The 14,230-nt window shown below is 44.0% G+C and overlaps 1 protein-coding gene across 1 annotated transcript; it reads left to right on the forward strand.

Moving 5' to 3' along the window:
* The first annotated feature begins 2,293 nt into the window (after positions 1–2,293).
* MTPAP (mitochondrial poly(A) polymerase) lies at positions 2,294–13,709 on the forward strand. Its single transcript, XM_064162800.1, is given in 10 exon segments — positions 2,294–2,524; positions 4,488–4,660; positions 5,753–5,983; positions 6,337–6,561; positions 8,144–8,355; positions 8,828–9,054; positions 10,260–10,352; positions 11,081–11,154; positions 12,842–13,151; positions 13,154–13,709. Coding segments are annotated over 10 exon segments (1,776 nt in total). The 5' UTR covers positions 2,294–2,340; the 3' UTR covers positions 13,201–13,709.
* Positions 13,710–14,230: the final 521 nt, after the last annotated feature.

The following is a 14,230-nucleotide window of genomic DNA, read 5'->3' on the forward strand; positions in this document are numbered from 1 at the left end:
TCCGCGACACGCCACCCGCCCGCCGCCAGCACCGGGACCCTCGTCCAAGTCCCGCGGGAAACTCCCGGGGGCGGGGAAGGGCGCAGGTAGTGCTGCCCGCCCCTCGCCGGGGGCGGGGAACCGGAGGCGGCCCCGGCCGAGGTTTCTATTTCGGTTTCCTGGAAGGCGGGAGCCGGCGTCCTCCGCCCCGTATGGAGGGCAGGGGCGGCCCCGGGGAGCGCGGTCCGCCTGCCCTGCCGTGTCCCCAGCGGAGGCGCTGCCTGCTAGCAGCGGGGGCACATCGGAGCCCCATGTGCATCTAAAGGGGATCCCAGCAGCTGCTAGCACGCACTTGGTGCAAGCTTTATCCGAACTTGTGCTGGGGATCGAGGGAAATTTAGGACAACTACGTGAAACACTCGTTAGTTAGGATTAAAATATGCTTGGCAACGTAGCTTAAGTATGGTGATTGATAAAATCAGACAGGACTACGTTTTGTGTCTCATTCAAAAGCAGGATTGTGCTGCTCAATGGCTCCTCTTCGGTGAATCAGTTCTGAAGGAGAAATGGCACCTCCCAATCACCAAAACCAGGGGCTGAGGAGTTCAATTTATCAACGTCTCATGACATAGAGGCTGTATTTTCTGTTTATTGTCTGCACTGTAATGACTTATTTGCTTACTGAAGTCAACAGCAAAGCCTTCATTATGGAATTTCAGAACAAACGCTCTCCTTAGGTTTGATATTGTTACTAGTCGTACATACATATTGTCCAGACACACCGACTCCCTTGCTCAAAGGGGTTTTTTTGCTACCTCACATCCCACGTTGTTCAAAATTGTCCAAAGTACAGCACAAATATCATTCTGAAATGTGCAGGCATGCAAACAGACTCACTGCCCCATTTCATTCGAACCGGCATCATAATGTTACATGGAAGGCTGCTAAGCAGCATCAACCCCTGTTCACACATGGCATCTTCAAAATGCACAAATGATAAATACATTGGCAAACCTTCTTCAAGGAATGTGTCTCCTCTTTGCTGAGTTTGACCTTGTTCAATTGCACTACTCAGTGCACTTGCTAAGAAATGTCTGTAAAAAAAGGGAAAGGGAAGAAAGTTGAAGATGATCGAATTAAGAGGAAACAGAGGAAGGGAGCTGAGGAGCAAGGCAGGCTACAGGAGAGGATGCAACTGGCACCACCTTGAAAGTGGGAGGTTAAGGCTGAATACATCCTTAACACGTAGCAGCTCTTCTGCAAGGATACCTGAGGTATCCTCTTCCAGGAACCTGCTCGAGTTATTAATTTTCCTAAACCCACAATTATTTCTAATGAAGCCATTTTCCCCTTTTAGACCAGCTTCAAAAAGGAGAAAGAGGAGGAGTTTCTCTCTCCACACCAATGAATTTAGGAAGAACACGTCATAGGATTCCAAGGGAAATTCACCCCAGAGAAATGGAGGGGATTCTGCTCCATGGCATGCAGATGTAGGATATAAACTGAAATGCAGTATTTTAAAAGCAACCTACTCACTGTCTTCTGGATCATCCTTAGATACAAAAATCAAGATAATTAGGTCATAGCAATTACTTACAGCTTACAGACTCTGACTAAGAGGCTACCAAGACTGCAGCTCTGCAGTTAAGACCTGCTAACGCACAAAGACATCACATAGCTCCTAAGATCTGCTACAGATGTGTCCACAAGTTCTACACAGATGACTGTTTTTAAGTACTAGAGAAAATGATGTCTGCTTCAGTCCATACCTGGGGAAAGTGCAGTAGAATAAGGACTGCCTTCCAATTCTGACCCTACCGAATGTGTACGATGCCTTCTCTACAGTAACTCTCTCTGCTTTTGCAGCCCTGGTATGGGGCAGGACAAGTTTTGTTCTCCTTTCCTCAGCAGCCGGTCTACCAAAGCCTACATTCGTCTCCCATCACCTTGGTCATCGGCTGTTTCAGCTTCACCTCCAAGCCCACCTTCACCCCCTTGGCTGATGGCGCTCAATAAAGGGGTGATCGCGGGCCCAGGCAGGTGGGAACCTATTGGTGCCTCATCGCAGGCGGCAACATCCTTATGCCTCAGGCCTGGGCAGCTCAGTTCTGCCGCGGTCCTGGCGTGGGCCGTCCGGTTGGACTTGTTCCCTCCTGTCAGAGCAGGCAGCTGCCTGCAGTCGCACGCTTCCGCGGCAACAACAGCCCTTGTGACCCGTGAAATATCAACTCAGGGCCGGCTCAGTACACCAGTGACCGCACTGTGCCAGACGGAAAAGCATTGAGCCTCGGTGGCCGCCGTCGAACGCGCCGGGTGGCGCCTGCGCAGTAGCTGCCGCTGGCGGCGCGGTGGTGCCCGGTGATGGCGCACCGCGCGGGAGCCCGTGCGCTGGGCCTGCTGCGGGGTCGCCTGCGCCTCTCTGGCCCGGCCGCGGCCGGCGGCTGTGCGTGCCGCGGGCAGGCCTGCGAGCAGTCCCGCCTCGGCTCCTCCGGCGCCGCGGTGCAGAGGGCCTTGCCGGCGGCCGGCGCCGAGGAAGCGGGTGAAGGTACGGGTCTCCGGGCCGCGCCGCGCTCCTCGTTTCGCCCGGGTGGTTCTCCCCGATGGGGGGGGGGCGATGAGGTCAGGCGAGGGGAGTGAAGTGGCCGCCGTGTCATGTTTGCGGCGGGTGGCTCACTCCGAGAGAGTAGCCTCGCCGTTACCGGCGACGCAGGCGTGAAGAGCAGCTCGGGACCTGGGGAGCCGCTACCGGAGACTGTTCCGACAGCAGCGGAGCAGGTGACCGTAGCGCCAGTATGCATTCAGGCCAAGAGATCCAACGTTGCTGCCCTCCTGTAGGACCTGCATTATTAAATGCAGAGGTAGATAAAGTGGCAGTGATCGTCGTGAGAGACTTGCCCAAAAAGACCCAGGCAACGTCTGGTTGCTGCTGTGACTCTCGGGCAGGCCAGCTGGGTGCTTGCATTAGCATCAGCGTGTAGAGGGCAACATCAGGATGTGTGCGAGCACCGCCAGGAGGGTGAGGGAAGGTTTCTGGGAGGGCTGTTGTGTTTCTTTATTACCCTTTACCTTTATATTTCTCTATATAAGTGTATATATACTGTAACTATCTGCTTGTATACTCTGCTAAGCTGTAAATATAAAGCTTCATTCAATTTCCAGAGCTGGCTGAGTCTAGCCTGGGTGATATCCAAAGTGCGAGGGGGCAGGTAACACCCAAACCACCACACCCATGGGCTCCTCAAATCTGAAAACATAGAATGAAGAGCTGTCTGTTGAACCTTTCTGTAACAGATGGTGGCTGCAGAAAACTGCATGTTTTCCAGCTTCCCAGTCTGAGTCACAGATGTCAGTATTAACAGGGAGCAGCTTTGCAGGCTCCACTAGTGTTATATGATCAGTGCATTAGTTGGTTATGCAGGGAAGTGATCATGGATTTGGAACCTGGCCCCTTTGCCTGTGCACAATGGAAAAATGCTTTCTGTGTTCCTGGATGTTCCAGCATGTCACATTTCCATGTTAATTCTCTAGGCTGTCAGAAGCAGGGTAGATTGCCAGCAGTGTGGTGAGAGGTGACTGATCTGTGGGTTTATTGTGGCAGATGAGATGAAAGTGTAGTCTTAAACAAAAAGTCTGAGTAGGTGTTTACTGTAAAAGAATGTGATGAGTTGTAAAAATAAGCAAGTGTTGAATTGCTCTCTGAAGGTGGAAGTGCTGGTTTCATGGTAGCTGAAGAGGTAACCTTTTCTGTGCAGCTTGCTCTACCTCATATCCTAGCTGGTATTTCCAGACTAGGGCATAGAGTCCAGCTGTGTGCTGGTTTTGATGGTGAGCAGTAATTCAAAGAGCAGATTCCATTTATCTTTGAACTTCCTGTGGCATCAAAGGAAGTTAGGATTGTTTTCTTCCTACATTTCCTCTTCCTTGTTATTAAAAACACATGCATTTGTGAGAGCAATACCCTTGTGTTTGTGTCCTTTGTTCAGTCTTCTTGTAAGCCTTTTAGAGAGCCAGGAACAAATATTTTTTTCATTTGCTCAATCCAGAGGAACAGATTAAGTGTACTAAAGCCAAGTTTCAGATTTGATGTGGCCCTGGGCAGCCTGATGTAGTTGGAGGTGTTCCTGCTCACTGCACGGGCATTGAACATGACCTTTGAGGGTCCTTTCCAACCCTCTGTATCTGTCTCTTCTCCCAGGCAACCAGCAATAGAACAAGGGGACACAGTCTCAAGTTGTGCCAGGGGAGCTCTAGGCTGGATGTTAGGAGGAAGTTGTTGCCAGAGAGAGTGATTGGCATTGGAATGGGCTGCCCAGGGAGGTGGTGGAGTCACCGACCCTGGAGATGTTGAAGAAAAGCCTGGATGAGGCACTTAGTGCAGTGGTCTAGTTCATTGGCTGGGGCTGGGTGCTAGGTTGGACTGGATGATCTTGGAGGCCTCTTCCAACCTGGTTGATTCTATGATCCTATGATTTATGTAAAAAAGCCTTGATGCTCCTTTCTTCTCACAGATGCTGAAGTCAGTACCAGAAAGAAGACATTCACTGAGGTCCAAGCAGAACGACTGGAGCAAGCAGAACGAACTGTTCTAATTAAGTGTCCATCAAAACTGAGTGAAAAGAAATTATTACAGTACTTATCCAGTCATGGAAGCATTAAGAGTCATTTCTTTTTTGAAAATCGTGTAAGTAATTAACAATGGAAGCTAAAATCTAGACTGACAAAAAAGACTAGATTCCAGCATTTGGTCAGGGCCTCTGCTGTGCAAATTGAGCAAATGGTATATAATCAGCATATTAACATAGTTTTTGTTAAACTTCACACCTTGTTGAGAAACAGATTTTGATTCCTAAGTTGCTAAGCACCATCTGTAAAAGACAGCTAGCAACCTGTTTGGCTCCAAGTCTTTGAAACTCTCTGTGGCACTGGTGCTGACCTTTTCCCATGAGTTTCTTGTGCATTCTTGAGTTGTGAAGATAAATAGATTTCAGAGCTTTTATGTTTAGTGTTTGCTGCCAAGAATAGCAGATCTTAAATATTTTTGACCTCTAGTGAAAAAGTGTCTTAAAAGTGTTGAGGTACAGCACCGAGCACTCAGCTTCAAGAGGATTGTCTCAGTACTCCCAGAAACATCTGAATAATACCAATGCAGTCAGTTCAAAGCTTGCATGCATTTATCTAACCCTCTTTATTCCCATTCTCTATATGTCAGTACTTTCACAATCATCTGAATAATACCAATGCAGTCAGTTCAAAGCTTGTATGCATTTGTCTGACCCTGTTTATTCCCATTCTCTATATGTCAGTACTTCCATAAACATCTGAATAATCCCAGTGCAATCAGTTCAAAGCTTGTATGCATTTATCTAACCCTGTTTATTTCCATTCTCTATATGTCAGTAGTTCCACAAACATCTGAATAATCCCAGTGCCATCACCTCAAAACTTGTGTGCATTTGTCTAACCCTGTTTATTTCCATTCTCTATATGTCAGTAGTTCCATAAGCATCTGAATAATACCAGTGCCATCACCTCAAAACTTGTATGCATTTGTCTAACCCTGTTTATTTCCATTCTCTATATGTCAGTACTTCCATAAACATCTGAATAATACCAGTGCCATCACCTCAAAACTTGTGTGAATTTATCTAACCCTCTTTATTCCCGTTCTCTATATGTCAGTACATCTACAAACATCTGAATAATCCCAGTGCCATCAGTTCAAGGCTTGTATGCATTTATCTAACCCTGTGTATTTTCCTTCTCAATGTTCTAGGGTGTCCATGCTTTAATAGAATTTTCAGAGAAGGACAGTATAGCCTCCCTGCAGGATGCTGTTGGAGTCCCAAGTTCTGCAGAGCATCATGTCCCATTTAAATCTAGACTTTTTACTTTGTCACTGAAAAACCCAGTGAGTCAAGCTGCTGGAGAGACACCAGTTCACCTAGCTCCTCAGTCTCACATTCCAGTGAAAGAGCTTATTCAGAAGCTTTGTCATGCAGACAGTGTAAGTAGACATTTCTAGATCTTTCTCAATTAAAACTGATCCATGTCCGTTTCAGATTTGCAAGTGGTAATGGGAGACTTATGAAGCATGTTTAAAGATGGTAACACCTGTTAGAATTTGGTGTGAATGAAACAGAGAGATGAAATCAGTAATTTTAACAGTCAGAATAATTCTTCCTGCTCACTGCAGGAGGGTTGGACAAGATGCCCTTTGAGGGTCCCTTCCAACCTGATGCATTCTGTGAAATAAATCTGTTTGCATTTAAAACAAAAGATCTTTTCATTGCAATGACATTAAGTAGATAAATATTAGTTGATGGAGGTGTATTTTTACACTGGTACTTTCTTAATCAGATAAGCAGTCAGATGTACATTCTGCTGAATGAGTATCAGCTCACAGAAGAAAACATCAAGCTCCGGTTTCTGGCCTGTTCTCTGGTTCGAGATTTTACGCGTGCCTATTTTCCAGACAGCACTGTAAAGCCTTTTGGCTCTTCAGTCAACGGCTTTGGCAAACTGGGATGTGATGTGGACATGTTTCTGGACTTCTGTCATACACAAAAGAAAGCTGCAGAAGTGGTAAGATTATGATGTGCATCTTCTCTCTGTTGGATTTCTTCAACAGCGCAGCTCATTCGCTCTTTCATACCCAGGAATCACAGTTTTATTATACATAGGTTTTACATGGGGTCAGACTGTGAACAAATTATTTGAATGGATTTGAAGACTTTCAGAAGCTGAGTGTGACATCAAAGAGATCTTCTTGCAACAGGAGTGACACTGTTTGGTGTTTAAATAGACTGTTGGGTGAATTTCACTCTGAGAAAACTCCTGAACATCTGAAATAGATCCTGTAATGAGCGACAGTCAGGACCTTTCCATCCTACTGTTGTGCTTTTTTCCTCTGGAGTTGCTGGGCTTCATCCATGCTGGCTTGGATTTTTTAGGGCCCTTCATGTTGTACAGTATAGTAATTTTGTGCATGTGCATTTTGGGAGGGTTGTTGGATTACTTTCCTTAGTTCATTGACTTTATGTTGTGGAAAAGCTGTTGAGTTATGTACTAGGATATGTATGTTTGTGTTCATACACACATAGAAGGTGTGGAGGTGTGAAAGTTTAAGCCCTGCATGGTATTGGTGAACAGCTGAAGGTAGCACACAAGTTGATGTTTGAGTTGTGCATCAAGAGGGCAGCACCTGGTTTTTGTTGTGAAGGGATTTAGGTGGCTTACTCCTGAAAGGAGCCTGAGGACGTGCCAGTATGTGTGAACTGTAGATGATTTGGGCACCATGACCCAGGAATTGAAGGAGATCAATAATAACAGATAATTTCAGTTGTCAGACTTCCCATAAAGGTACTTCATATTTATTTGAATGCCTAGTTAATAATACAACAGTAAGCTCTAAGACAAGTGATGATTATTAAGTGAGTGTAGAGGCTTGAAACTGAAATAGACTCGCTAGAATTTGCTGACCAAAGTACAGAATTCACATCATTACCTCGAGAAGCTGGAGAGTTACAAAACTGCCAGAAAGCAGTATTCAGTCAATAGCATTGCCTTTTTCAGTGCACAGACTAGATTTCATCTTGATCATGTCTTTACTCATACTATGATTCAGAAGTCTGCTCTGTGTAACCAGGGTCACATTTAGTGTTGCCATTTGGGCAGATTCACATCGTTAGGGCTGTTTGGAGCAGGTTGTGTCTCAGTTCTTGTGTGTGTCAGCGTAAGAATGGGAAAGAAATAGGGCATTTTGGAAGGATGTTATCTCTTGCTGCTGTTTTTGAGTTGAAACAGTGTAAATATCCTTTTGGATATTTGGAGGGAAAAAATTAGGCAAGAGAGATGAGAATCAGGGTAGGAGGAAAGGAGAATTGGATCAGAGATGCCTGCTGCTCCTTCATGGATTCTGAAGGAGTGACTGGCATTTTGAAAGCCTTGTACTTGCATGGTGACAGATAGTTTAGGAAAAACAAGCTTTGTTTTCCTTAAAAGAACCCAGAAAAAGACAATGTGCTGCTTTGTTTTAGTGTTTTTTTTTTTGTCTTTCAGTCTCTGCTTGCACAAACTCCTTTGCAAATTGTCGTAGTCTTTCAGAAGTGTTCTTAAATGCCTGTTTGGTTCCTGAGCTAACAGTTTACTTCTGAAATTCTGTTAGAAAAAAGGTCCTTTTGAAATGGAATTTCAAATGAAAAGATTACCATCTGAAAGACTTGCAACTCAGAAAATCCTTTCTGTCGTTGGTGATTGCCTTGATAATTTTGCTCCTGGATGTGTGAACATACAGAAGATACTCAATGCTCGCTGTCCACTGGTCAAGTTTTTCCATCAACCAACAGGATTCCAGTGTGACCTGTCAGTGAGCAACAGGTGGGACTGAAAACTCTTGAGTCTACTCCTTTCTGGGTTCTTAACAGGTGGGAATGTTGCCTCTGAAAGTAAAAAGGATATTTTTGACTTCTAGAACTTAGATTTAAATGTGATTAAGATTAATTTCTCCACCAGAGGGAGCACTTGCTAGATGAAACTGAAGACTTGAAAACCACTATACAGTAAGGCTGGCTGATAAGGAATTAAGAGAAGGCTGTGTTCATTAGCCATTACTGCACTTCTTGTATGTGGGCATACACACAGCCCTCTTTTGATTGCTTTTCAGGTTGATCAGCTCGTGGACAGTTTCAAGCATTCTCTTCTGCTTTTTGTAGATGCATAAAAGTTCAATGTTTGGGGCTTTTAATGAATGCCCCATTCCCTTATATAACTGATCAGGCCAGAACAGTGAACATTTGGTCCTTGACAATTCTCTCATCATTTACATATCTTTTACTATTGGTTTCTTCAGCATTGCCATAAGGAGTTCAGAGCTGCTGTACATCTATGGCTGCCTGGATGCCCGTGTGAGAGCGCTGGTGTTCACTGTACGATGCTGGGCTCGGGTTCATGGACTTACAAATAGTGTTCCTGGGAGCTGGATTACTAATTTCTCTCTGACCATGATGGTCATGTTTTTTCTGCAAAAGAGATCACCACCTATCATTCCAACACTAGACCAGCTTAAAGAGCTGGCAGGTAAGGACAGTTGTTCAGGAGTCCATTGAAGTGACGTTCACCTGGTCTAGTGTGAGACATCCCTGCCTGTGGCACGGGAGTTGGAACTGGATGATCTTTGAGGACTCTGACAACTCTGTGGCTCACATTTGTTTTCTCTGAAGGGGTGAATAACCCCAGCCTCTTTCTCTGTGCTCTCAAATAACAATGTGTATTATGTGTGCCTTAAGTTTGAAGTGGAAATAATGCAGTTTTAAAGGCAAAATAAATCCATTTTCAATACAATACTAAGTTCTGTTTAGAGCAGTTAGGCTTGTTCTATGCCTGAGATAATTAAAAGCTACTGATTTGCTTAGTGCTGCTATGCTCACTGTGTTTTGGGAGGTTTTTAAGAGACTTGTAGGTCTCAAATGTCTCTGCAGTGGTTAAGGATTTTGTGCAGATAGATATACTGGTTTCTATTTCAGTATTGTTTTACAGATACCAAACGTTTAAAAGAAAGGCTATATTTTTTCCTCACAGTTTGTAAAATCCTTGAAACCATTCAGGCCATCTGCAAATAATTCTTCTGTCTTCACAAATAAGCTGTTCTGGTTGATCCAGACATTATCTTCAGTAAATCTTAGGAAAGCATAGAATGACACCTCAAGTTCTTGATTCCTCATTCACGCTTTCTGCTTAGCAACATACTTCCTGCAAGCTTTGAGTGCATTGCAGAGAAAGGTTTGTGCTCAGTTCTTTTAAAACAACTTTAAACTTTTCCATCAGGACTCTGTAGAGTTTTTATAGATGAAACAGAATACCTGTCCTGAAATTTTACAGGAGTATTTCTGTTTCTCTGTTAAGTTTTTTCAGAACATGATACTGGGCACTGTGAGTCTCATTTCTTTTGAAACCCTTATATAGGTATTAACCTCAGAGATTTCTGCTTAAGTATAGTTCTCAATGGAGAGATACTTTAAGTCACAAACCAAGTTGTCATGAATCTTTCTCCTGTTGGCTTTTGACAATGTGTCATTTACTCATGCATCTTTCCCTTTGCCTTTCTTTTCAATCTTTAAGCACTTGAGTTGAATTTGATCCTTAAAGTTCACCTGTGAACTCTTTATTGTAGTTAATATGACAGCATTTGTTGAATTCAGTCATGTCTGTTACCTGAATTTTATTACATTCAGTGGCATTTTATTGTTTAGCACTTCAGACTATGCCTGCAATTTTTGTTTCAGGTGAAAAAGACAAGCATATCATCGGAGGATATGATTGCTCATTTGTCAGTGATTTAAGCAAGATTAAACCTACAAAAAATACAGAAACACTTGGTAGGTAAATCTGCATAAATCTTTATGGCATGTTTCTGATGAACCTATTGAAAAGCTCAACATGACCCTGCAGTGTGAGTGCAGCCCAGCCAGCCAGCCGTGTCCTCAGCTGCAGCAAGAGCAGTGTGGCCAGCAGGGCAAGGGAGGGGATTCTCCCCCTTTGCTCTGCTCTCTTGAGACCCCACCTGGAGTCCTGTGTGCAGTTCTGGGGCCCCCAACACAAGAAGGACGTGGAACTGTTAGAGTGAGTCCAGAGGAGGCCACAGAGATGCTCAGAGGGCTGCAGCAGCTCTGCTATGAGGACAGGCTGAGAGAGTTGGGGCTCTTCAGCCTGGAGAAGAAAAGGCTTTGAAGAGACCTTATAGTGGCCTTCCAGTATCTGCAGGGGGCCTACAGGAAGGCTGGGGAGAGAGTATTGACAAGGTCTTGTAATGACAGGAGGAGGAGTAATGGGTTTAAACTGGCACAGGGGAGATTCAAACTAGCTGTTAGGAAAGGGTTGTTTGCAGTGAGGGTGGTGAGACACTGGCACAGGTTGCCCAGGGAGGTGTTCAAGGCCAGGTTGGATGAGATCTTGAGCAACCTGTTCTAGTGGTAGGTGTCCTTGCCTATGGCAGGGATTTGGAACTGGATGATCCTTGAGATCCCTTCCAACTTAAACCATTCTGTGATTCTAAAAGAAGCTTTTCCTTGATGTTTCTGATGGTTGTTGGTTTTCTTTCCCTTAGATGAATTGCTGGGTGACTTTTTTGAATACTTTGGGAACTTTGATTTCAGAAAGAATTCCTTAAATCTTCGAAAGGTAAATGAATTCTAATCTCAGCATTATCAACTGTGTTTTTCTGTCTACTACTTCTAAAACTACTACATATGCTAAGCCACGTTAATTGTATATACAAAGCACATTTAAACTGGTTTTATCCAGAAGCTGAGTCCTTTCTTTGAAGGGAGAGAGTTTTCTTCTTGGAACCTAATTGTTTCCACCACCACTGAGAACATTTACAGTGCCATTAGTTGGATATGGTGGAAAGCACAAACTCCTGTATGTTTTTCCTTGATGACCCTGTTAATAAAAACTGTGTTTTTAAAAGGCAGAAACTATTTTGCTCCTGTGAGAATATTTTTTTTTAATGCCACAATGCATATCATAGCAGAAGCCTGACAGATCCTGAACACACCAGCAGGCTTTGCATTTAAACTTGAGAGTCCAGGCCCAGACAGTCTCTGCATTAAAACTTACAGCAGAGTCCTGAAACTTGTCTTTGGCCCTCGAGTTTCCTTCCTGCTGCAGTTTGTGCCAGCTTACAGTGAGTGTGCTTACAACTCAGCAAGCAGCATGGCTCCCATGGTCATTCCGTGCTGTCACTTTGCTTTGCTTGCCATGCTGAAGGCATGCTGTTCATTGATGGGGTTGTGTGCATGCAGGTGTAACAGAAACACATAGAAATGGAGCTACCTTAACCCACACCTCTTCCTGCTGGGCTGCCTACAGGGTGGAGGGCTTCAGTGCCATGCACACTTGTTTGTGTTCCATTTCCTACCTGGGCACTATGGATTTATGGATTACTGGCATAAGAGCTCTGTTAGCTGGTGCAGGTTGGTCTTAGAAGATGATTCTTTAAGCTGGAGAACTTTTGTCTGCTATTAAGCCTTAAAAATGCAAGCGAAGACACATGTTGGGTCCTGAGCTAGTCAGGCAAATGTCTGCTCTGTTGGTGTTTCTCTATTAAACTTTCTTGCTCCTGGGCAAAGAGTATGTAGCATGTACCTGGATGGTTCCTGAAGTAGAAGTAGCTGGTAGGTGCCTGCTAGAGCTTCTGGTGGAAGGCTTGCAGAGCTTCTATAGCACTGAGCAGGTCAGCTAAGTAGCATTGATCAGCACTGAGATGGGAAGTGCATTTAAATAGCAAACCACGTACTTGTCATCAGCATTCACTGTACTATGCTAAGTGCTCAGAAGTGAACCAGGACCCGAACAGCTCTGTACTTAAAAGACAGAGTGAAATGGGAGGAATTTGAGCCAAGGCAATAGCCCTATTTTGTCATACTAAAGGAATGTTTTTGACAGTTTAAGTGCTTTGCAGTAGTTGATCCATCCACATGAAGCAGGCTGACAGTTAGCTGCCCATACATGAGATGGGAGTATGAGATTGTAGTGAGTGAGGTCTGAGGTTTGTGGAAAGGTAAGCAGGAGAATGGCCAAAGGGACAGGCTAAGATGTAGTTGTGTGTTCTTTGCCTAGGGGGAAACCTAGGATGAACATAGCAGGGAAGACCATACCTAAGAGAAATTAGAGACCAGAAAGTCACCCAGTCAGGTTGACAGGAAAATTAACTGGATTAATAATGACTTCTTGCTTGTTTGCAAGAAGTTTTCTACTAGGTCAAAATATTTTTAGTCTTTGTGCTAATGTAATAACCAAAATGATTTATTTGCTCAGCCTATGCCACCTACATGCAACTTTGGCTTTTTCTTTACACCATCTGCAGGGAAAGGAAGTAAATAAACCTGAGTCGTCTCCTCTTTATATCTGGAACCCCTTTGAACAAGACCTTAATATCAGCAAGAATGTTAATCAGCCACAGCTGGAGAAATTTATTGCTATGGCCAGAGAAAGTGCCTGGATTTTACAGAAAGAAGCTAAAACTCAACAAACAATTGATAAAGAGCTTTGGGGACTGGCAGCTCTACTGGTACCATTTGGAAAAAGTAATGCCAACAAGATGAAGAGGATGAAAGGAATAGGAAGTGAAACAATCAGAAGCCTCTTGGACTCTTTAAAGTTAAATAATGCAAACAGTCTACAAAAAGCAGTGGGAAAGTGACTTTGAGCACAGAAACAGAGTAGCTGATACTCTAAGAATTGAATGTGACACACAGACTGAAGAACTCTTTTTAGTGTTTCTTTTCTGGTGAAGTGGAGAGTCAGATGACCTCTGTTTTCCATAGTGATGCTTTTTGTACAGATTTGATTCTTTCTGTACATTTTTTCCTCCTTACTCTTCACTTCTCCATCTGTTTTATGAATAAAGAACATTCAAATGGGAGATTTACAAATGCATTTTGGAAGAAACATTCAGTTTGGCACTCGGTATAAAAAGACAGTAACTGACAAGAGAAGCAGGGGGAAAAACACTGTGGGGATCCTGTTGGCCAACTTACAAGTGATATGCTAAGTAAAAGCTCAAAATCATCCATCTCTCAGTGAAACCACAGCTTGAAAGATGAATGTTATAATCACTGCTTCCATTCCAGTCATATTCTGGAAGCCAAACTGAGGTGCATGTGTCTATTTTTACAGTTGTTTTTCCATTCATGTAGATAGTGCCAAGACAAAATAAAGAGAATGGAATTGGATAGGAAGGGTTGCACGTTCATTGCTCTAAGGGCACCACAACTGCTTTGTGTTGGAAAAGTGGTTTTAGTCTTATGTTCAGCACCTGATCTCAAAATCTCTTTAGTCTCTTTTGTTTTCCATACCCATAGGACTGGTTCCTACCCACACTTACACGTTCTCGTTTCTCATTTTGCCTCCAACTTCACTTCAAACCTGTATTTCAGGTTCAGGCAGGGGCTTTTGCATGCCTTTGTTTCATCTCTCTCCTTAAAGTTACTGCTTACAAAGGCACCACCACAACTATCCTCACACCATTCTTTGCAGTGAGATTTGTCCCTTGTGGAGAGATCTATAGTGGAATAAATCTCATGCTGGAGTCCTGTTCCCATTCTTGTCCCATTTGTCAGCTATTCAGCAGAATGATAACTGTCCCACTTCCAGCTCAGTTGGGCCAACAAGAGCCAGTGCTTCTTGCTGACTTCAAGCACTGAGTTCTGACACAAAAAACCCTTGTTTTCAGAGGAAAGGGGAGAGGGGAGGA

Source organism: Pogoniulus pusillus, chromosome 23 (assembly GCF_015220805.1).
Source record: "Pogoniulus pusillus isolate bPogPus1 chromosome 23, bPogPus1.pri, whole genome shotgun sequence".
Taxonomy (NCBI): Eukaryota; Metazoa; Chordata; class Aves; order Piciformes; family Lybiidae; genus Pogoniulus; species Pogoniulus pusillus.